This window comes from Lagenorhynchus albirostris, chromosome 17 (genome assembly GCF_949774975.1).
Source record: "Lagenorhynchus albirostris chromosome 17, mLagAlb1.1, whole genome shotgun sequence".
In the NCBI taxonomy this organism is placed as follows: Eukaryota; Metazoa; Chordata; class Mammalia; order Artiodactyla; family Delphinidae; genus Lagenorhynchus; species Lagenorhynchus albirostris.
In genome coordinates this window covers 40,625,507-40,650,388 of record NC_083111.1, presented here as the reverse complement: position 1 = coordinate 40,650,388, position 24,882 = coordinate 40,625,507, and the positions used below count along the sequence as shown (strand labels likewise).

At 35.3% G+C, this 24,882-nt stretch overlaps 1 protein-coding gene across 1 annotated transcript in view; it reads left to right on the top strand.

Annotated features, from left to right (window-relative positions):
- RAD54B (RAD54 homolog B) overlaps nt 1-24,882 on the top strand; it is a 99,421-nt gene that overhangs the window by 47,451 nt on the left and 27,088 nt on the right. Inside the window, exons 4-6 of the mRNA XM_060128118.1 lie at nt 15,027-15,221; nt 18,587-18,868; nt 21,897-22,059. Coding sequence (XP_059984101.1) covers nt 15,027-15,221; nt 18,587-18,868; nt 21,897-22,059 — 640 coding nt within the window. The remainder of the gene's footprint in view (nt 1-15,026; nt 15,222-18,586; nt 18,869-21,896; nt 22,060-24,882) is intronic.

Sequence of the window (24,882 nt, the reverse complement as noted above, 5' to 3'; positions counted from 1 at the left end):
TTGACTACAAGATTTAATACGTCAGTTCATTTGCAATGTCTTAGTCTGAAAAAGATTTCTTTCACAGTAAAATCACAGTAAAAACTTTAATGAACAAAATTAAAATTTTATTTAGAATAAAAATAGCAAAAATTATATGTTTATAATTTATGATATCTATAGTCTTTTATGTTTTTGTAAATACTGCTATTTTAGTATTTGTGGAAATAAAACCTTGATTCTTAAAGCACACATAGACATTTATGTTAAATCTTTAATATGTTTATTACTTAAGGATTTCTATTTTTGCTGGGACTGTGTTGAGGAAGGATATTCAAGCCAAGCTTTAGAATGGGGTAGGTAGGATTTCAGCCGTATTGGGGAGAAAGGATGTTTATGCCAGAGTGAGCAGCATGAAAAAGGCATAGAGAATGAGAAAAAGTGGGTCAGAGTGTATAAGCACAAATACAGTGCTAAGCCAGGTGATTTTTAAGTGATTTTAAGTGAGCATAGGGCCAGTTAGGGCTGTGATAATCTGGACAAGGACATATACCTTGACTAACTGGTGTAGCTACCCTTGAGCTCCAGCAGAATTTTTACATGCAGAAATGAGCCAGAAATCTGCATTTTTATGAGAAATTTTTATTTGTAAAACATTTGCAAATAATTAAAATTATTTAAAATAATAAATAGACGAAACATGTGAATGGGCCTCATTCAGCCAGTGGGCTTTCGGCTCATGGCCTGTGGTGTAGAGCAGTGGTTCACCAAGAGTAGACCCTGACCAGCAGCATCAGCATCTCTTGAGAACTTGTGAGATATGTAAATCCATTCCTTTCGGATCAGCAACTTGAGGGGTAGAGTTCAGCAATCTGTTTTAATAAGTTCTCTAGAGATTCTGATGCAAGCTAAAAAACCACTCAAAGAACCACTGGAATAGAGTATTTTGAAACCTAACATGGTGCCTAAATCATATTAGATTTTCAGAAATTTTTGTTGAAGAGTGGGTGAAGGTAAATTGAGGGATATCAATTTGGAAGTTGGAAGCTGGTTGGTGCCACATTATGGATTACATTAAATGCTGTTTTTAAGGAATCGAAAGTGAATATATAATGGCAAGCCATGGAAGGCTTTTGACTAGGGACATATGACTAGAGCTCTGACTTAATGTCATAATAGCAGCATTTCAGGGTGGGCATTGTAGTGAGGGGAAATTAAATCTGAAATTTAGGTTATGGCTATAGGAATAGAAAGAATAAAAATAAAACGGACTCTTACAGTACTGTTTTAGCTTGTTGACTGCTTAATTTCATTGGTGTTTTGTATCTGCTGTTAGAGTTAAGTATTTTATTATAAAAATGCCTTGAATGTATGATATATCCTTTTGACAATTTCATCTTTAATCTGTGCTTTGACTTTCCTTTCAGTCTAATGAATCTTATAATTCTTATTTGAGGTAATGTTTTTACAATATTATTCCAGTAAATCTTTAAGGTAGTAAGCTTTAACTTTTTGAAATGATTGAAAGCAAATTACCATACAAAATGTAATTCATGTTATAATCTTAGCATGGTACTACTCAGAATTGTTAATGAATGTTCAATTTGAATGCTGACTTTGTACAGCTAAATCGGTTTTCCAGGTGTGTTCTGTGGAACATTAATTCTGTGAAATGTTTTTAGCCAAGTTATGTGTTCAAAAAAGTGCAATATACATCTTTTTTGGTGGTTAGATTCTAATATAAGTGTGGAAGCTAAAAATGTATACTATATAAAATTGCCCTTGAAAATTTTTTTGCTGCCCAGAAAATAGTGTAAACATAGTCTGCTACAGTCTATTTTTCTCCAGCAGTGTTCAAGATTGTTGTTTCGTTGCTTATGTCGTGTGACAGACTTGTTAGCATGTAGGGACTGAGTAGAATAAAAACCTTATTTTACATATTTTTAAACAACAGAATTACACTCATTGCAGTGAGTTTACTGCAGCAGTTTTTCTGAGTCAATCTTGTTTAATTTTAATCTGCAAAAATTAAAGTGAATGTGGTTCTGCTCCATTTTCATTGCTCCATCTCCCCACCTATGCAATTATAATTAGCATAGTATAGTTTATGGGAATTTCTGTGTAAAGACGACTTGTTTGATGACTGAACTCTTTTTAGAAGCTGTTTATTATTATCTTGCAGAGTATCTTAGGGAAATTATGAGCTAAAGCTTTTTTCTTTTTCTTTCTATATTGAGACTTTTTTGAGTTTTTGACTACTTACCAACTTACATTAGCAGTTTTTGCTGAGGACAAGTTTCACTAAGGGGAATATAAGGGCAAATTCTATTAGTACCAATGGAATACAATTGAAGCCACCAGACATCCTACTATAGAGAACTGTTTGGGGCTGTGAGTTTACTTACGAAATGTAATGCTGGAAAAACATAGGAAAGAGTGTTTTTATTTAAAATGTAGACTTGGTTCTGTAGAAATACTATTTCATCCAATATATTAGAAATTTAGATAGTGCCTAGTTATTCTTGCCACCTTCTTGTCTTTTCTTATCCATTTGAACTTAAATGGATGTTTGTTTTTTACAAGTTATGATTTTATAAACCTAGGTATGATTTATAGTGGCATTCTGAAAAAGTTAATGAAGCTCTTTCATTTCTAACAAATGCCAGATTTCTTAAAATATTCAAATTAAATATTTTCCTTTTTTGTATAATGCGACATCAACTTGGTGTTATTTTATTTTTGAAAGATTCACTCTACCCTATTGCCTCTTTACTTACATGAAAATGTTTGAAATATGAATTATTTTCCATGTGCCTTCTTTTAGAATAATGTCAAGTTTTAAATAGATATGTTTAAATAATTAAGTGTGGTAAATTGTAATTAATATATACTGTAGATGATAGTGGTTAAATGCGTTGTTAATACATGTTCTTTTAAATACATGGTAATACATTGTACTGATTTGTGTACTCTGTGTGTGTGCCATGAAACAAAGAATTCAGTACTATAGAGGTAAATTTTTTTGATGAGGCATAATTGAAATATATTTCTTTAGGTGATATAATAGATGCCAAATGTACCATGTCTAAATTTCATAATATATTTATTTTTTTCAAATGTTAAGATTCACAAATTCTCAAAATCAATTAAATATTTGATGGTGACTTTGATTGTAAATAGTTAAAAATAATTAGATGAAATATGGTTGCAGTACTTAACAAATACAAAAGAGTAAATTCTTAAAATATGCAACCTAATTAAACATTAGCAGTCATGCTAGATCTTGTATATAATTTTGAGAAATTGGTTCCTTATTTTTAATGTATCTTCTTAAAGTTGTTTCATTAAAAGTAGCAGTTATAATGTCAATTTATATAATTTATTTTTAGTTTTCAATTCCTTTGTAAATAGTAGAAAGCAAAGTAAATAAATAAATAAAAATACCACCCAAGTTAGCCCAAACAATTTAAACTAAAATGGATGTATCATTAGACTTACACTTTGTTAGTAGATCTTTCATGAGTGTGAATTCACCTCTGTTACAAAGATTAAGAAATCCTTCAAATGTATAGAAACGAAAAAATTTATAGTAAACATTCATATGCCTACCACCTACATTCTACAATTAATGTTTTGCTGTATTTGCTTTATCACATGTTTATCTGTCTATCCATCCATACATTTTTTATTTTTTAAGAAAACTTATTTTAAAACAAGTTGCAGAATTAGAATACTTTACCCGTAAACACTTCAGCATGAGTATTATGAACTGGAGTTCAATATTTATTTGTGCGTGTATGATTTTTTAGGTAAGATTTACAAACAGTGAAATGCACAAATCTTAAATGCACCATTTGATGAGTTTTGACAAATGACTACACCTGTGTAGCTTAAACCCCCATCAAGATTTTAAAAGTTATCACCCCAGAAAGTTCTCTCCTGCCCCTTCCTAACCAATACCCTGGTACCTCAGGCAACCACTGTTTTTAAAAAAACACTAATTTCTAAAAAAACCGGATAAGTTTTGCTTGTTCTATGACACAGTATAATTGAGATCATATATAGTATAGATCCTTTGTTTCTGTTTTTTTCACCCGTCTTAATGTTTTTAATATTCATCCATCCTCTAATCAGTAGTTCATTGTTTTTTGTGGCTGAGTAGTATCCATTTTATAAATATACCACAGTTTGTTTATCCATTATCTTTTGACGGACTTCTGGGCTATTTCCGGATTTTGGCTGTTATGTATATTATTGTATAAATGTGTTATGGACTTAATGCTGGATTAAGGAAGATATATGTTTAACTTTTTAAGAAACTGCCAGACCTTTTCTCAAAGTGATTGTACCATTTTACACTTCCCTCCATAGTGTATGGATTACTATTTTTTTAAATAAAGCTTTGCGTGTTCATTGATTGGAATGTCAGAATTGAAATTGATGAATAACTTTTTTGGATATTTAAATGAATTTAAAATGCTGGGCAGATAGTTTAGATATCTGGGAATATTATAGTTTTACTGATTTTTTTTCTATTTTAGCACTTATTGCCACTTATTGCATATATGCTTTGACATGAAGTACTGAGAAATATGATAAAATGTATATATAGTCCCTGCCATGCTCATGAAGTATCATTCTGAAAATGATCTTTAATGCAAAGAAATAACTTCTAGGTTTATTTTGTACGTAATGATACTTGTACTTAGTTGACCTTCATTCTGTTTTGTTAAAGAAAACTGGATGATTAGCAGTTTGAAGTAATTTGTATATTAATGTTTGTATATTTTTTAGTGTAATAAAAACTATATGTTTTAAATCTTATATTTATATTGCAGTTATATGTTAATGCATATTAAAAGTTCTGGTAGCTTTTGGTAATTTTGAAACTCAAAAAATACAGTCTGCAAGAGTATTTACATTTTTTATTGAATTTGATGATATATGAGATTTTAAATTTTATTTGCTCCGTTGAAAACAGTGTGTGTATTTAGAATTGTTAAAAAAAAAAAGAATATTAAAGGCTTGGGTTTATGGAATGTATAATTAAACCATGCAACCCTAGAGTTACTATGCTTAGGACTCATTCATTAAGATGATAATGTCCGGGCTTCCCTGGTGGCACAGTGGTTGAGGGTCCGCCTGCCGATGCGGGGGACATGGGTTCGTGCCCCGGTTCGGGAGGATCCCACATGCTGCGGAGCGGCTGAGCCCATGAGCCATGGCCGCTGAGCCTGCCTGTCTGGAGCCTGTGCTCCACAACGGGAGAGGCCACAGCAGTGAGAGGCCTGTGTACCGCAAAAAAAAAAAAAAAGATGATAATGTCCACTATTAATATTAAAATGACAGTGTCTCCCCCTTCCTCTTTTATCAAAGCATGGTTTTAAGCACTCTTACCTTGTGAATCTTGCTGTAGGCATTCAAGCCTCTTGTTTATGAAGACCATTTTTGGTGTTTATTTGGGAAGTAAATTACAGGGTCAAGGGGGAAATAGATCAGAACCAAGTTCAGAAACAAAAATTACAGGTAGAGTGGAATTGTTAGTGGTGGTTAGTCTGGGATATAGCAAATTAGTCATTATTTTATACATTACAAATAGTCTAGATGAAGGCAGTTATGTTCCATATATGTTTAATTCCCAGTTATCTTCATTCTACTTTTTTGCAGTCATTCACCCTCTCCCTTCCCTGCCCTATAGCCTACATTTAAAATGGGGCTAAATGGGAAGGGACTAGTGCAAGATGATGATGATAATGGTAGTTAACATTTAGAGAGCACTTACTGCATGGCAAGTACTGTTCTAAGTATCATATATATTAGCTAATTAGATGAAATATGGTTGCAGCAAGTCTGTGAGGTAGGTATTAGTATTACATTCATTTGGCAATTCATAAACTGGCAGAGGGGTGAGTAACTTGTCCAGGGTCACATAGCTAGTAAGGGACAGACTCAAGATTCATACTCAACCAGTCTTGGCTTCCGAGTTCATGCTTTTATCTTTCTTCTGTTCTGCAAAAGAAAGGATATATCTAATTCTGAGAATCTTATGGTATTTCAAAGTGATTATAAGAAATTCTGGATTCTTAGAATTTAACTACTGTCTTTTGTTCTAGTCAGCTTTTTTTTTTCTTTTGCAGGGGAAAGTTTGGACATAACAGCATAACAGTCAGCTCCTGAGAATATAACAGGATATTTGACTCTAGGAATGTTTTTCCCAGCCATTTTTGATGAAGACACGATTTTTATCCCCTCTTTAACAGCAATCCTGAGGAATTTCACTTTTCTGTTAGATAACCAAGTAAAAAATGGGAACAAATTTGAAAAACGCAGAAAGATATTGTCAGTCTTTTTTTTTTTTTGCCGTACGCGGGCCTCTCACTGTTGGGGCCTCTCCCGTTGCGGAGCACAGGCTCCGGATGCGCAGGCTCAGCGGCCATGGCTCACGGGCCCAGCCGCTCCGCAGCATGTGGGATCTTCCCGGACCGGGGCACGAACCCGTGTCCCCTGCATCGGCAAGGTGGACTCTCAACCACTGCGCCACCAGGGAAGCCCTGTCAGTCTTTTATTTAGTGTACAGAGACTGCTACTGGTAGAAATAGTGTAAAAAGAAAACTAATTGAAATTGTCCAAAATGCACATCACAGATTTTTTTAGAATTAAAAAACTGATCAAAGCATCCCATCTTTTTCGTTAATGCTAAAACCCTCAAAACTTTATCTGCAAAAATCAAGGTTCGTGAAACAACAAAACTAACACATGACAACTAACTTACCTAAAAACTGGTAACTTTTTTTTGACTAAAAACTAATGGAGTAATACAGTCTTCATAATATTTAGGCAAAATATGATTTAGCAAAACTGTATTTGGTAGAAATTATAGTTATAAAAGAAAATTCATGTTGGCAAAAGCTATAATCAGGAAAATACTATATATAAAGAAGTGACCGATGAATCAAATCTTTGTAATAACATTTACTTGGAAAATAATCCTGAATGTACAGTATGTACAATAATGCAGCTGGGTTCAAAGTTAATTTCTCAGGCTACTTTCTCAATGAAGATTAATTTTAAAATTAATTAAAAAAATTAATTTTTTACCATCTTTATTGGAGTATAATTGCTTTACAATGTTGTGTTAGTTTCTGCTGTATAACAAAGTGAATCAGCTATATGCATACATATATCCCCATATCCCCTTCCCTCTTGCATCTCCCTCCCACCCTCACTATCTCACCCCTCTAGATGGTCACAAAGCACCGAGCTGATCTCCCTGTGCTATGCAGCTGCTTCCCACTAGCTAGCTATTTTTTTTTTTTTTTAGCTAGCTATTTTACATTTGGTAGTGTGTGTGTCAGTGCTACTCTCTCACTTCATCCCAGCTTACCCTTCCCCCTCCCCATGTCCTCAAGTCCATTTTCTACGTCTGCATCTTTATTCCTGTCCTGCCCCTAGGTTCATCAGAACCACTTTTATTTTTTAGATTCCATATGTATGTGTTAGCATATAGTATTTGTTTTTCTCTTTCTGACTTACTTCAATCTGTATGACAGACTCTCGGTCCATCCACCTCACTACAAATAACTCAATTTCTTTTTATGGCTGAGTAATATTCCATTATATATATGTGCCATGTCTTCTTCATCCATTCATCTGTCAGTGGACACTTAGGTTGCTTCCATGTCCTGGCTATCGTAAATAGAGCTGCAGTAAATATTCTGATACATGACTCTTTTTGAATTATGGTTTTCTCAGGATATATGCCCAGTAGTGGGATTGCTGGATCGTATGGTAGTTCTATTTTTAGTTTCTTAAGGAACCTCCATACTGTTCTCCATAGTGGCTGTATCAATTTACATTCCCACCAACAGTGCAAGAGGGTTCCCTTTTCTCCACACCATCTCCAGCATTTATTGTTTGTAGATTTTTTGATGCTGGCCATTCTGACCGGTGTGAGTTTTGATTTGTAATTTTGATTTGCATTTCTCTAATGAGGTAATTCTGCTTTCATTTAATATTTTTATAATCATGAAGGAAAAATGTGCCTAGAATCAAAATGGCAGTTTTGAAAACTACCTGTTGTTATGGGAATATGGTGATGACCAAGATCAAAAGAGACCCTCCTCTCAACACTTTATAGTTTAGTGGGGAAGGTTTACATTAAATCATTTGTCACATAATTAATTGCTGAGTTAATGCTGAGATAATAACGCAACTTGACGTAGTTTGGCAGTCAGGGAAACTTAAACTATGGAAAGCTGAGTAGAAGTTAATTTAGATCAGTGTGTTGGAGGAAGAGAGGTAGAAGGCCCTTTGGCTGGAAGTAGTGTTTTCTTCAATACCTTTAAGACAAATGCATGATCAGATTTACATTTAAAAATAGATATAGTAAGTATGGAAAATGGCTTTAGGGAGTAGAGGTGGCAAGAGAAGACTTCAACAGAACTGTTTGGAAGACCCAACAATAATGGTACAGTAGTCCAGACCAGAGATGATGACTTGGAAAGAGTAGAGATAATGCAGAAGGCAAACAGTACACAGCTTTGAGAACCATGGAGGGGATAGAATCATCTGGGTTTTGTGGTTGATTGGCTCTGGAACTGAGAAAATGAAGAATGTTGTGGATGATTTCCAATTTTTGGCTTGAATAAGGGTGGTAGTACTTTCACTGAGAAATGGGAAAACTGAAGGAGGAGCAGTTTTTGGAGAGAAGAGAGGTGGATCTGGTGAGTTGGAGATGTTTATGAGACATTCATGTGGATCCAATGGATATACTGGTATACTTACAGATCTAGAATCATGATCTGGCCTAGAGAAAAAATTTTAAGTTAGTACAGGGAAGGTATTGAACCCATGGGAGTAGATGAGCTAATTTTAAGGAGAAGTGGTGCACAGTGAGGGGAGGAGGGCCTAGAACTCAGGAAGAACTCCAATAAACAAAGGTTAGACAAAAAAGTAAGAACTGGCAAAGATGTTTAAGACACAGCAACCAAAGGAGGAGGAAAATTTGAAGTGTGTTAGAAGCTATAAAAATGGAGTTCAATATTTCAAGGTAGAAGTGGTCAACATTGTCCAATGCTTTTTGAGAACTGTGGTCAGGACTAAAAAGTAACCTGTGGATTTATTGACAAAGAGCTCCTTAGTGGCTTTTAACCAGGCAGCTTTGGGGGAGGATCAGACTGGAAGCCAGATTGGAGAAGTTGAGGAGTGACTGGGAATTTGAAGAAACGGAGGGAGTTAAGTGGGTGTTTGGGTGCTTGAAGTGGAAACATGGGGGCAGGCAGCTTTTTCAGGCAGTATAAGTTCCCTTTTTATGCATGTGTTCTAGTTTATCCCTGAACATAACGCATCACAGAATAACTTTATTTTTCCATGCTGTGGCCTTTTTCTGTGATTTATTGTGGGGAAAGGAGTTTAGCAAGTGGGAAGTCAAGAGTGATCTTTTTAAGAGCTCTTTATTACCCCTAAAATAATGCACAAATTATCCCTCATTGTTTCTCTCATTAAATTTCTCTTAATGAGAAACTAATTCTCATTAAGAAATAAAAAGAATCAACCTTTGGACCTGTTGCTAAAGCATAATCATTTATTGAGTTACAGAATGATGTTTAATAATTTCTAGTGAGTGGGCTTATTTCAACCTGGCACATTTTAATCTGTTAAATGCTACATGTTGCCAAAACATAATAGTTTTCTTTTTTTAGGGGGGAGGGATAGAGAGGAGTGTTTAAATGACGTGGGCTTATTTAAAATTCCACAAGTTATGTAAAATTTTATTACAATAGAAGGTATAGTGAATTCCTTATATTAAAGAAGATGTAAATGGATTCTTGATTCTTCTAGCAACAGTCAACACTTTTTAAGTGTTAGCCTTTTACATACTAAAATTTAATAGTGTTTTATATTTTAATTTTGACATAATTTCTTATAATTCAGGTTCTCTTTAATGCCTGTTTTCTACTCATAGACTTCACTGAAATTTTGTAATAAGATAAGCATTTGGGTTTAGAGTTTAGAGTACATTTTGGGCAATCTATAAGTTGTTGGATGAATGAATGTTGAGGGTTTTCAGATCAGATTGAAAATGCAGTTTAAAGAAATGAAATATTTTAGGTGCATCCTTTATAGTGTGAAATTAGAGGAGTCAAGCAAAGAAGAGATGTATATATATATATAAACCACTAATAATGAAATTCAAATTATAATGTTAAGTAAATGCCATTTCTGTCTATTAAATTGGTAAAGATGAATGTTTACACAAAAATCTGTACATAAATGTTCATAGCAGCTTGATTTGTGATAGTTAAGAGCTAGAAACACTTCAACTGTCTGTCAGTATTCCGTACAATAATAAGGAACAAACTTGATACAGGCAGCAACTTGGGATGAATCTCAGAGACATTATGCTGAGTGGGAGAAACCAGCTTGAAAGGTTGTATACTGTATGATTTCCATTCATTCGACATTCTCAAAAAGACAAAACTATATTGGTAGAAAACAGATTAGTAACTGAATAGGGTTAGGGTCTGACTAAAAAGGAATAGCCTGAGGGAGACTTGGAGTGATAGAACTCTTCTATATCCTGATTGTGGTAGTGGGTAAATAAATTTATACCTGTGTTAAAATTTGTAAAACTGTACACCAAGAGAAAAAGTCAGTTTTACTGTATGGTAATTGTAACAAAAAATAACTACAGTTAGAGAAAAATTGGTAAGGTAATATATTATGCTGATATATAGTAGTGAAGTGGATCCTCTCCGTTGGTGGGAATATCATTGGTAATATCATTATGCAGATATTAAACACCATTTTACTTTTTAATTTAATGATATGGGAAATGTATTCACAATAATATATCAAAAGAGGAGGCTGAAAAACTCTACATCATAATTCCTGGTATATTAGAAGCATGTTTTCCCCCAAAGAAGTATATAAAATTACCCTTTGTTCAAACACCCTCATTATGAGAGGAAAGCCGGAAACTGGGGCCACTGCACTTAAGTCCTTTGCCTGCTTGACTGTTTCTGTTTAAGATTATAGCAGCCAGAGTCCTTTCAGGGACTGATGAAAGGTCATTGGGCCAAGCATTCTGAACACAGCTGTCTCAGCTGCATATCAATCATTTGTTTTCTCAGAAAAAAGCTTTGATGGTTCTGAGGATAATTTATTGTTTGGAGAGAGTCAAGATTCACTTTCTAAATCCATGAATACCAATGATGAACATATGCATTAACGGAATTCTAGTAGTGACTGGTTTTTCAGGCTTTCAGGAGATTGGTTTACCTGGCTTGAAGTTGTACAAGTTTTTTTTTTTTTTTGTCATATGTTTTCTCTTTGGTAAATACCTTCCAGTGGAATGACTGGTTATAGGAGGTGTATGTTTAACTTTCTAGGAGTCTGCCAAACTGTTTTCCAAAGTGATTGTACTACTTTACATTCCTTCCAGTAGTGTGTGATATTTTTAGGTGCTCAACATCTTTTTTTTTTTAAGTTATAATTGACTCTACATCTTTGTTAACACTTAATATAGTCAGTTTAAAAAATTTTAGTCAATTTAGTGAGAGTGTGGTGTTATGTCATGTTTTGAAACAACTTTATTGATTTATAATTCACATACCATATAATTCACCCACATAAAACATATAATTAATAATTTTTAGTAGTATATTCACAGTTATGTGCAACTATCACTACCATTGTAAGATGTTTTCAACACTTCAAAAAGAAATCCTGGGGACTTCCCTGGTGGCACAGTGGTTAAGAATCCACCTGCCAGCGCTTCCCTGGTGGAGCAGTGGTTGAGTGTCCGCCTGCCGATGCAGGGGACACGGGTTCATGCCCCGGTCTGGGAAGATCCCACGTGCCGCGGAGCGGCTGGGCCCGTGAGCCATGGCCGCTGAGCCTGCGCGTCCGGAGCCTGTGCTCCGCAACGGGAGAGGCCACAACAGTGAGAGGCCCGTGTACCGCAAAAACCAAAACCAAAACAAACAAACAAACAAAAAAAGAATCCACCTGCCAATGCAGGGGAAACGGGTTCGAGCCCTGGTCCAGGAAGATCCCACATGCTGCGGAGCAGCTAAGTCCATGCACCACAACTACTGAGCCTGCGCTCTAGAGCCTGTGAGCCACAACTGCTGAGCCCACGAGCCACAACTACTGAAGACCTTGCGCCTAGAGCCTGTGCTCCGTAACAAGAGAAGCCACTGCAATGAGAAGCCTGGGCACCATAACGAAGAGTAGCCCCCGCTCGCTGCAACTAGAAAAAGCCTGCGCACAAGACCCAACACAGCCATAAATAAACAAACAAATAAATAAATTTATTAAAAAAAAAAGAAATCCTGTACTCTTTAGCTTTCAACCCACCCCCACCATGTGCCCCCCCCGACCCCCCACCCCAACTCACCCTCACCTCCCAGCCCTAAGTAACCACTAAACTAAACTACTTTCTGTCTGTATAGATTTACCTGTTCTGGACATTTCATATAAATGGAATCATGTAATGTGTAGTCCTTTGGTGACTGGCTTCTCTCACTTAGCATAATGTTTTCAAGGTTTATACATGTTGTAGCATGTATCGGTATTTTAATCCTTTTAATGGCTGAGTAATATTACATTGTAGTGATGTACCACAATTTGTTTATTCATTTGTCAGTTGAATGGATATTTGGGATGTTTCTACCTTTGGGCTATTATGAATAATCCTGGTATAAACATTCATGTACAAGTTTTTTGTGTGGATGTGTTTTTCTCTCTCTTGAGCATATACCTAGAAGTGGAATTGCTGGGTCATATGGTAACTCTAATCTTTTGAAGAACTGCAAATCTGTTTTCTAAAGTGGCTGTACTATTTTACATTCCACCAGCAGTGTGTGAGGATTCCAATTTCTCCACGTCTGCACCACACTTTTTATTATCTATTTGATACTTATCATCCTAGTGGATGTGAAGTGTATCTTGTAAATTCATTTATTTATTTATTTTTGGCTGCATTGGATCTTTGCTGCACACAGGCTTTCTCTAGTTGTGGCGAGTGGGGACTACTCTTCATTGCAGTGCACGGGCTTCTCGTTGCGGAGCATTGGCTCTAGGCACGTGAGCTTCAGTAGTTGTGGCACGTGGGCTCAGTAGTTGTGGCTTGCGGGCTCAGTAGTTGTGGCTTGCGGGCTCTAGAGTGCAGGCTCAGTAGTTGTGGCACACTGGCTTAGTTGCTCCGTGGCATGTGAGATCTTCCTGGACCAGAGATCAAACCGGTGTCCCCTGCATTGGGAGGTGGATTCTTAACCACTGTGCCACCAGGGAAGTCCCATTAAGTAGGTGGTGTATTTTAAAAGATAAAGTAATCATTTGGTTTTTGTTTTGTAAATTATATTGTTTTGATAGCTTCCCGGGGTCAAGTGTGTATTTGGTAAAAGACACAGTGAATAGCTCTTCAGTGATGGGGGAATGAGATTTTCCTCTCTTCAGCTGGAATAACTTTTATCTAGCCATTGAAAATATAGTGTACAAGTTAGGTGAGAAGTAAGAGCTAGGGCTCAGTATGAGGGTGGTCTGTATTCCTCAAGGAAGTGCTCATGTTTTAACTGTAACTGCCAAGGGGAAAAGAGAAAATAAGACAGAAATAAGGGGAGATTTTGTCTCTAGTGTCAAGTGTACTTTGAATTAATAGATAACTTTTAGTGTTTTTGCTTCAAAACACTAAAAGATATCATTATATAGAATATCATATACATGCCTTTCAACCTATTCTGCTGTTATTCTTTGTCTTATTTTATTATGTTTTATCTTTTTTAAGTTGAACTATAATTTACATGCAATAAAATGTATAGCTCTTAAATGATCAGTGATGATTTTTGTTAAATGTATATACGCATGTACCTGTCACTCAGAACAAATTCTTGTATTTATTTTTTTAAAATTTGTATTGGAGTATAGTTGATTTACAATGTTGTGTTAGTTTCAGGTGTACAGCAAAGTGAATCAGTTATACATATACATATATCCACTCTTTTTTAGATTCTTTTCCCATATAGGTCATTACAGAGTATTGAGTAGAGTTCCCTGTGCTATACAGTAAGTGCTTATTAGTTATCTGTCTTATATATAGTAGTGTGTATGTGTTGATCCAATCTCCCAATTTATCCCTCCCCCTCTCCACCCCCGCCTTACCCCTGGTAACGGTAAGTTTGTTTTCTACATCTGTAACTCTGTTTCTGTTTTGTAGATAAGTTCATTTGTACCCCTTTTTTAGATTCCACATATAAGTGATATATAATATTTGTCTTTCTCTGACTTACTTCACTCAGTATGACAATAGAACAAATTCTTCTCTCCTGCCTCTTTCCAGTCAATTTCCCAACTGTGGAGGCAGCGACCACTTTCTGGTTTCTATCACCATAAATTAGTTTCCCCATTGCTGGAGAATTTTCTGTGTTAGACTGTTTGGATATGTTTTTGTAAGGTGATATTGGAAATGTTTTCAAGAGGAGTATAGACTTTTGTAAGAAACTTTCGATTTCCTGATTATATACTACTGAATTCTCAGAATCAGTGGTCCAACCTGATTGCTCCCTAACTAGGAGACAAGAGTATATTAATGAAATTTAGTCTGATTGCTACTTTACTGTTTTACTTTGTTCTTATTTGAAAAAACTACAGGTTTTTCTTTGAGAGAACTCTGTGATCTTATATTACTTTTCCTTGATTTTGTCATGTCACTTAATTAAATCAGTTGTTTATTCAGAATGTGATTATAGATCTTTTTCCATGGATGCTGAAATTTTATCTTTAATTAGTAGAGTTTAAAATGTTGCCAGTGATTATTATGTTATTTTATTTCAACATAGTTTGTATGATGATAAGAAATTTACATTCATCGTACTCATGGTAATGTTAGCAGGTGACATTTGCAATTTCCCAGTTTATAAAATGCTAACATGTGCATGAAATAATACAGTCTAATTCACCTGTGCTTTTATTTGTTGAATGATCTTACTATTTAAATATTAAAGTCATCTTTAATAATGTGGTTTTTATTTTATTTTTTATTCTAGTTCATTTAGCCCCTAAAGAAATAACAGTGTCTAAGGGACAAGAAGAGGAGCCTGATAGCCTAGTTAAATATTTCAGTGTTGTTTGGTGTAAGCCTTCAAAGAAAAAACACAAAAAGTGGGAAGGCGATGCTGTTCTTATTGTAAAAGGAAAGTCATTCACATTAAAGGATTTGGAAGGCAAAGACATTGGAAGAGGTATTGTGATATTACCTGATGTTTATGATTTGGTCTAAAATTAATATATATCTCTGGCTACAAAATTGAAATGTAATTGGGTTTTACAAAGTTGTTCCTTAATTGACTTTCATGTCTAAATTATCTCATAAACATAAAATTATCTCTTAATCGTGAGTCTGATAGTCTTATGTATACTCAGTGAGATGAATCTCATCCCATGGTTTCATTTTCTCCAAAAATAAAATGGCCATCCAGGTATATACAGTTACATTGGCATTTTTGTGAGATTAAGCAGTTTGTCTTGGTGTGTTTTACATCTTTCTTTTTTTTTCCCAGAATGCTGAGTGATTAAAAGTTAAAAAAATGTTGGTATTAGGAGTGGAATGATATTTAACTTCAATGATACCTAAAAAAATTTGAAAAATAGCAAGGAGATAATGACTAGACATGACCTAGATTAATACATACAAATTGGAGGTTACCATTATTTCCATTATAAAATGTTGCCAGCGTGATTTGTACAAATTAGCCCACAAATTCAGAATACCTAAAACCATTATGGTTGTTTTGCATTGTCTCTTACTGTTCAGTTCTGCGTGTGGCCCATAATTATAAAATCTGTTCTACAAGTTCACTCATTCATTTGAAAACACCATAGTTTATAGCTTTCAGTAACTGTTATGTGCTAAGCAGTATGCTAGGAGTAAGCATTCAAAGATGGATATAGTTTACAGTTTAGTGGGGACAGGGCAATGTAATTAATAATTAGGAAGCACTAAGGTAATTGTTTCAATGAGAATTTTTGCTAAGCACAATACGAGCATATATAGAAGGACCATTTAAGTTGACCTTCGAGGCTAACGGAAAGCTTCATAGGAGTTATTGTTTAAGGTAATATTTGAAGGATGGATAATTTTGTAGGGGATGAGAAAGGGGCAAGGCATATGTACAGTTTCAAAGGCAAAACTACTTCAGTGTTTCAGGAATATAGTATATGAAGGGCAGTGGCAAAGAGGCAAGAGTTGAGGCTGTATGGAATTATCTGCAATAGAATTTTTTATTATAAAAATATTGAACAAATGCTATATATTCACTATTATTCTTAGTGTTTAGAGAAATTTAAAAAGAAAAATTGCAGTACACATTCCACGTTGTTGGTTAGGGTAGATTGAGGCAAAATTTTTGGAGAACTTGTTTATAACTATTTAGTGAAATTATATTCTAAAGCCACGTAGAGAGGTAAAAATTATCAAAATTACTCTGGAACATGTTACCCATAAGGTATAGTATATATGGTTTTGAGTATGTATAGTTTGTAATAAAATGCTCTTTCAGTTGCAAGTAGTGATAAATGCAGATTAGTTTATAAACAGTGGGTTTTTGCTCTGACTACCCAAGTACAATCACCCATGGTGCTTTTAAAAAATGCCAGTGCTTAGGCCTTGACCTCTGAGGCTCTGATTATTTGGTCTGGATGGTGGGGAGAGGGGCTGGACATCCGTATGTTTTAGATTTCCAGATGATTCTCATATCCAGCAGGAGTTGAATCCACTGGTTTAAACATTAATGGAGGTTTTAATTGGCTTTCAAAGTGAAAACATGCAAACATAAGACTTGGTTGCTTAATTATAACATTAATAAATATATCAACCTGGAGTTAATCTTGCAAGTTATTGCCTATAATGCAAGCGGTTTTTCTTTTAAATAAATTGGATATACAGCATTTAAATATTGTTAATGTAGGAATAAACACTCTTAAGAAAACTGAAGGCTGTAATGCTGAAGTTGCTAATAGCTTGTGATAATGTAGTCAGATTCATTTGACTGTCATTACACAATACCCAGAAAAGAACAGGTGTGGGAAACAGAGTTCAAGAGTTCAAAGAAAGTCTTCTGGAGACTTAGAGGTGTTTGAGACAGTCATCACTATGGATCAAAGTGAAATGAGAGATCTTGGAATTAGAGACTTCTGAAGATGCCTCAAAATTATGTTTATTCTTATCTCCCATTTTCATGTGATTAATAGGAATTGGATTAATAGTGTTGGATTCTATATGAAGATAAAACTATTCTCTTCCTTAGTGTGGAGAGATCAAGACTGTTGTTGAATTGAGATAGTCTGGGAAATGGAGGGATGGGTCTTTAGCATTGAGGAGCTCCAGCCAAATAACTTCTTCCTATATCAGACCTCTGTCATAAATAATTGAAGAATGTATATTATGTAGTTACCAATTGGCATGGATTATAACGATTAGCCCAGTTTTAATAGGGAATTGTAGCAATTTCCAGCTAGTTTTAAAAGGGTCATGTCATGTTTTCTAAAATGTGATGATCTTTTATTTTTTGTTTTTAGAGACTTTAAAAAGTTTTTGTTGTACACAGTTTTTGCCCCTCCTAGTGGCACAAAAACCATGCATTTAATGTAGACAAGCATAGGAATCTAAAATTCCCTCACTCTATCTGGTTAATGAGTTCATTTTAAACAGACTCTGACTAACTTACTCATATTTATATTGCATCAGCACCTTACACCTGGCAGCACTTAATAAATGTCTGTTGAATTAATAATAACTCAAGTTTGTTATTATAAAATATGCCACTTTTTTTTTTTTTTTTTTTTTTTTTTGCGGTACGCGGGCCTCTCACTGTTGTGGCCTCTCCTGTTGCGGAGCACAGGCTCCGGACGCACAGGCTCAGTGGCCATGGCTCATGGGCCCAGCCGCTCCGCGGCATGTGGGATCCTCCCAGACCGGGGCATGAACCCGTGTCCCCTGCATCGGCAGGCGGACTCTCAACCACTGCGCCACCAGGGAAGCCCTATGCCACTTTTTATTCAGGAGCTAGAACTTGGACTATCAGTGGCCTCTATGACAAATATACTTTTACTATGCTATCTCAGGTGGAACAGTAGAGTACTAGTTGTGGTAGAAATTGTTTTTATTGCTAGTTCTGCACATTTCCAGCTGTTTCCAAGTGGAAATACAGCTGCCCTCATATTTCTCTAGTTTGTTCACAAGAAAGGAGGGTCCATATAGTCTATCAAACTCTTTTCTTGGCATGATTTTCTACAGACAGCAGATGGCAAAACTATGAATACAATAGGCTGTATTTTCAGTAATTAATAAAAGCCTTGCCTCTCTAAAACTTGCCTAATTTTTATAACTATATAATTATTTATGCCTTCTGATTTTTGCATGTATGTGTGTGTGTTTTTACTAAAATGATAAATTATATTTTTGGTCTGGCTAATGGTTATATGGGGCTATTTGCATTCCAAGTAGTTTTTATTCTGTACAGTTACAGGAAGAAGACTCTGGTTACACTAATCAAGTCATTTTAGAGTGTCAATAAATTAAATTAATTTTTTTCTTCTCAATTTAAAGGCATTGGATATAAATTCAAAGAGCTTGAAAAGATTGAAGAGGGCCAAACAATGACGATTGGTGGAAAAGAAATAGAAGTCATGGGTATAATCTCTCCAGATGATTTCAACAGTGGCAGATGTTTTCAGCTTGGAGGAGGAAGTTCTGCTGCCTTATGTTCTTCTCAAGCTGTCAAGAAGTGTTTCTCTAACCCTTTCAAAAGTGTCTGTAAACTAAGTTCAAAGGAAAATAGACAGAAAAGTTTCCAAAATTGTAAACCACGCCATGACCCATATGCACCAAGTAAGATTTCAAAACTAATTTGAGTATTATGTTTTTACTGTCTAAAGATGTTTTGGTATGTGAATTTAAAGTTTAAATTTTGTATTAAAGCTTTCAGGTAAAAGTAGATACTATTTTTCAGACATACAGTCTGATGTAAGGGATAATGTTGAAGTTGAGTAACAATATAGTGTGAGAATTATTTCATAAGTATATGTACAATTGCAAGAATACAGTAATCAAAATACTATACATGTGTTAAAGGAAAGTTGTGTAAATTGTAGATGTATACACACATACATACATGTATATGATTTTGAGTAAAATCTGATATCTTTAGTAGGGAGAAAAATTAGTAAATTCATGACTTAGGAATATTTTTGAGTTTCCGTTTTGAAGGCCATATGCTTTGATCACGTATATTAGTGATTTAATTCAGTATTAAAATATTGAAAGGTCAGATGTCATGTAAAGAATTCAAATTTTATTCATGAGAATTCAGTTCATCAAGTTAATTTTCACATTAATGAATTTAATTTAAAAATTACATAAAAAATAAAACCATGTCTGTTTATGACTTTTTAAAATTTAATGGTTCAGTCAACAAGTATTTTTTGTGTGCCTTTTATACATTGGGCCCAGAGGTGAAACTGTCATGACAGAGCTTCTCATTTGGTGAGGAGACAGACAAGAAATTTGAATTATAGTGTAGTAGATGTAGAAGTTGGAGAATAGGCTTTTTTCGTAACAGTAGTAAAATAAAAGTATTAAAATAACTATTAAAATAATCATAAATAAAAGTATTAAAATAACTATTTTCCCCTCTTGCAAGTATTATGGAAACAGAATTTTTGAAATAAAGGGACCTTTTAGGTAATTTAGACCAATCCCTTCACTATGCATTTGAGGAAACTGAGTTCCAGAAGGATGAACTGACTTGCTTGAATTAAAATAACTGTTGGCATAATTGAGATTAAAACCCCCAAATTAAAAATTCCTAGCTCTATTCTAGCTTGTTTGAGACTTAATTGAAATTTAGAGAGTGGAAGCTTATGCTTCTGATTTTTCTCTTTATCTAAATATTTTGTCTGTCCCGCTAGCTCTTTTAACAAGCCTCCTTCTCTCCTTTATTCTTATTTCTCTTTGCCTTCCTGTCATGTAATAATAGAGGGCTGTGGGGAACTGAAAAGAATACTGTACTTAGTCAAAGACCTGAGTTAGAGTCTTGGTTTTACCACTGAACTAACTGGTCCTTCAACCTGTTGGGGGAGTCACTTCATTAATATTTTTGCCTCCTCATGTGTAAAATATGGGTTCTAATAACTACCATAGAGACTTAGAGTGCCTGGTATATGTTGTGTATGATAAATATTTGTTGACTGAATGAATGAAAAATTTTATTGTGATAATTTGTATATATGTGTATATGAGCATGTGTGGGTGTGTGTAAGCAAGCCCTTTTTGTAAATGGTAAATAGTTGATTATTCTCTCTCTTTTTTTATCTTGCTAAGGTTAGGACTAAGTTGTACACTTAAAACTAAAGCATGACAGATTTTGTTAGCATTGAACAATGCCTCATCATTGTGAAGGTAGAGGAGCATCTTAAGATTTGAATTGGTGTCCTATTGCTGTGGTGCTTTAGGTTTTACTTTTCTTGAAGCTGGGTACTTTGTTAGATGACCTATGATTCTGTGGTCCTTCTTGCTTGAGCTGTGTATCATCTTTACCTCTATCTTCTTTTTTTCCCTTTGTCGTTTTTAAAAGATAGAAAAAAATGGGGCTATTTCTTGGTTGGAAATCCACAAGGCATACACTCTTGCTTTGTTACCGGGATATAGAGGAAACCCAAGGGCCAAGTTTTCCATTTTCACTCCCTAGTCCCCTACCTGCCAGGAATTCATCTCAAAAATGAGAGGTGAATTCCTGGTTGCTCAGAAACATGGGAAGATCACAGAAAATTTTCTTCTGGGTAATTGTTATCAGTAAACACAACCAGACTCTCATTCCTGTGACTATGTATTTCCACATTGATGGTTATTTATTTAATCTTCTTTTTTTTTCGGCCACACCATGCAGCTTGTAGGATTTTAATTCCCCGACCAGGATTTGAACCCGTGCCCTCGGTAGTGAAAGCTCAGAGTCTTAAGCACTGGACTGCCAGGGAATTCCCCATATTTGATTTCCTGGAACCCATTTTTAAAAAATCTCCTTTTCTCATCTTTGTTCTTCTCTTTTTTCCTTTTTGTTTATTTTTTAAAATTTATTTTTTTAACCATGATGTAGACATACAAATATATCCAAAAAATTATTTTGATGAGTTTATTTTCTGATTTCAGATTTATCAGTTGAGACCAGCTTTCTAGTTATGTTTGATTTTGTTTTTTTGGGTGACTTTTAATAAATCTTTTAAATTGTATTAGCGTGTTTCTAAAGAATTACATTGTTATTTGATGGTTACTTCATGCTGCTTTGCAAAGATTTATGAATGAAGTAATTAACTTTAAGCAAATAATGGTGGTGAAGTCAATGGAAAATTTGTCATTCTTTCTCAGTTCTTCTGAATAATAGGAGTAATGGTCATTGTTAGTGGGTACAAGAATGAAAAAAGGGAGCCTTTATATTAAATTTAGAAAGCCTTTCCAGAATAAGAAGTTGTGAGTATTAGCAAGAGCATCTTGGCAAAATTCCAACCTGTGCTTTCAGTTGGAAATAGTTCTCTTTGCTCTGAATACTGAACTATTAAGTGTTGTGGCTGAATTCTTTATGAGACAACAGTGAATTTCAGTGGTTTCAAAGCACTTTTGGGCATGAAGTTTGGAAAGCTCTTCACAATTCTTTGCATGAAATCTTACATCAATAAGGCAAGAGATTTTATTTTTTTAATTTTGTACCTTTGCTTAGCATTGATGTTACTGAATTTCAAAGTTTTTTTGCCACAAATGATGGCAAATAGTTCTACCTTCTGAGTAATTAGAGCAAGATTAATGTAGTTACTGACACAGTGAAATTGGAATACATTTATAATTATACTTTTCTCTTTTTCTTAAGATTCACTTGTTATGCCACAACCAGATAATAATCACCAGCAGATGTTCAGTAAGAACTGTTTTCCTGTTGTGGATGTAGTGATAGATCCTCACCTTGTATTTCACCTTCGACCACATCAGAAAGAAGGGATCATATTCCTTTATGAATGTGTGATGGGAATGAGGTAGGAAAATAATCTGTTTAATCTGAGCTTTGATTTAACCTGTAACATAATGGTTTTCTAGGACAAGCCTGATATATAATGCATCTCAGTGGGTACAGCATATATTTTAGTTGGTGGGAATGGCAAATGGTACTTAATGTGTATGTTTATTCCGCAGGTAGTTCTTTTTTTTTTTTTTGCAGTACGTGGGCCTCTCACTGTTGTGGCCTCTCCTGTTGCGGAGCACAGGCTCCGGACGCGCAGGCCCAGTGGCCACGGATCACGAGCCCAGCCGCTCCGCAGCATGTGGGATCCTCCCGGACTGGGGCACGAACCCGCGTCCCCTGAATTGGCAGGCGGATTCCCAACCATTGCGCCACCAGGGAAGCCGCCCCCCAGCTTTTTTTAAGCAGATTTTTTTTAAAATTTATTTTTAAAATTTATTTTTGGTTGCATTGGGTCTTCGTTGCAGTGCACGGGCTTTTTCTAGTTGCGGCGAGTGGAGGCTACTCTTCATTATGGTGTGCAGGCTTCTCATTGCGGTGGCCTCTCTTGTTGTGGAGCATGGGCTCTAGGCGCGTGGGCTTCAGTAGTTGTGGCATGTGGGCTCAGTAGTTGTGGCTTGCGGGCTCGAGAGTGCAGGCTCAGTAGTTTTGGCTCACTGACTTAGTTGCTCCATGGCATGTGGGATCTTCCCGGACCAGGGATCGAACCCGTGTCCCCTGCATTGGCAGGGGGATTCCTAAGCACTGCACCACCAGGGAAGTCCCCCTCCTCCCCTTTTAAAATTGAGTTTTCTTAAAGAACTGTAGTCGAAGTACAGTTGAAGTATCAATAGAAGACACACACATACATACAAACCAGACAAAGGGAGTAAAAAGAAATCAAAGGTCTCTGCTAACATGTTAGTACATTTCCTTCCAGTCCTTTTTTGTTTTGTTTTTAATGCATAGGACCTTGACTTTTATACTGGTCATTTACTAGGGAGTTGGGAATGTAAATTTCCCCAAACTCTAAGAACCCGTTGAATGATGACAAGTTAAGGGAAAACTATTTCCTAGAAACTTTCTAGATTCATGTTCTTTCTCAAATCTGTTCTTCCTTTTGGAGATCTTATCTCACTTGGCCTGAGAATCATCTTTGATTTCTTCTCTCTCACCTTCTCTATCTAATCAAACCTAAACTTTTGATTATTTTGACCTCCCAAATATCATTTGGGTCCTGATTGTTTCTGGCACCTCACTGTAGCAGCTCTAGTAACTGGTGTCATAAAATTATATTTTATCTGGACTGTTGCAGTGGTTTCTAACTTGTGTATCTGCTTCTGATACTTGTCAGATTCATTCTCCTTATCACCACCAGCTTGATTTTTCTGAAAACAATTCTGAACATGGCATTTCCTTGCTTAAATTTATTACAATTCTCAGAACTTAGAGCAGTGTTTCCTAATCTGTGATATGCACTTTACTGGGTTGTGTATGGGATCATTTTAGGTATACATGGACAAACTTTATTTTTAACTTTTAATAGTAGCATATTGAGTTAATGAATAATTAGAAAGAAATAGCACATTAAACTTTTTGTTTCACAGATAAATTATGCTTAGAAAGAGTTTTCAAATAAACCTAAGTAAAAAAGTGAGTTGGTTTAGAGAAAAATAATAAATAATAACATATAGTATCACATGTATGGCAAAAAATTGTAATGGTAGTCATGAAAGACTGATGTTTGGGAGATGCTGACCTACAGGATACAGTCTGAGCTTTCAAGGATAAGTATCCTCATCTTCTGTCTTCTTCCTATTTTGCCAGCTTCCTAGCTTTTATTTTCTTGCTTGGAATTCAGTTCAAGCTCCAACTGTACTGATCTACCTGATTAATGTAGTGAATTCCTATTTACCTTTAAAACTCTGCTCAAGTTTCATCTTCTTCAAGAGAAGTCTTCCTGTTCTCTTCCCTATACCATGATGGTGGATGATGGATGGTGGATCACTATTTTCTCTCTGCCACTCACTATGTCTCAGTTAGCTGGCATCTTGCAGTGGCAAATTGTTGATCTAAAATAATAATAGTGGCTATGATGCATGTTTGTAATTTTTTCTCTACACTTTGAAATGGATAACATATGTAAAATTGTGTGGTTTTTTTTTTTTTTTTTTTTTTTTTGGCTGCGTCGGGTCTTAGTTGAGGCCTGCGGGATCTTTCATTGCAGCGTGCGGGCTCTTTGTTGCAGTGCGCAGGCTTCTCTCTAGTTGTGGTGTGCAGGTTCCAGAGCTTGTGGGCTCAGTAGTTACGGCGCACAGGCTTAGCTGCCCCGTGGCATGTGGAATCTTACTTCCCCGACCAGGGATCGAACCCGCGTCCCCTGCATTGGAAGGCACATCCTTAACCACAGGACCACCAGGGAAGTCCCCTATAAAATTGTTTTTGGTTATTATTTCTACTAGTAAGAAATACAATAGATTAACAAACTACACTTATATTTTTGGTAATATCCTTAATTCCTTTGGATTTTGTAACTTTAAAAATGTATATCTAATATCTTCAAAGAGCTTTAAAAACTATGAATGTTATAAAATGCCACTTACTTATATTATTATATTCCTTATAATATTTAATTTTAAATTACATTAACCAAGTAGGTTTGTTGGATGAGAGTTTTACTAAATTACATGTATTAGATCAAATAGTTAGTGTTTATTTTTTCTTACAGCTCAAGGAGCTGTTTTGGTTGAGGACTTCATTTACTGCCAGAGAATCATAAATACAGACCAATAGATCTTTCTGGTTTACATTTCAATGTATTTTAAACTGTTTTGATATCTAATACTGAAACTGATAAAAA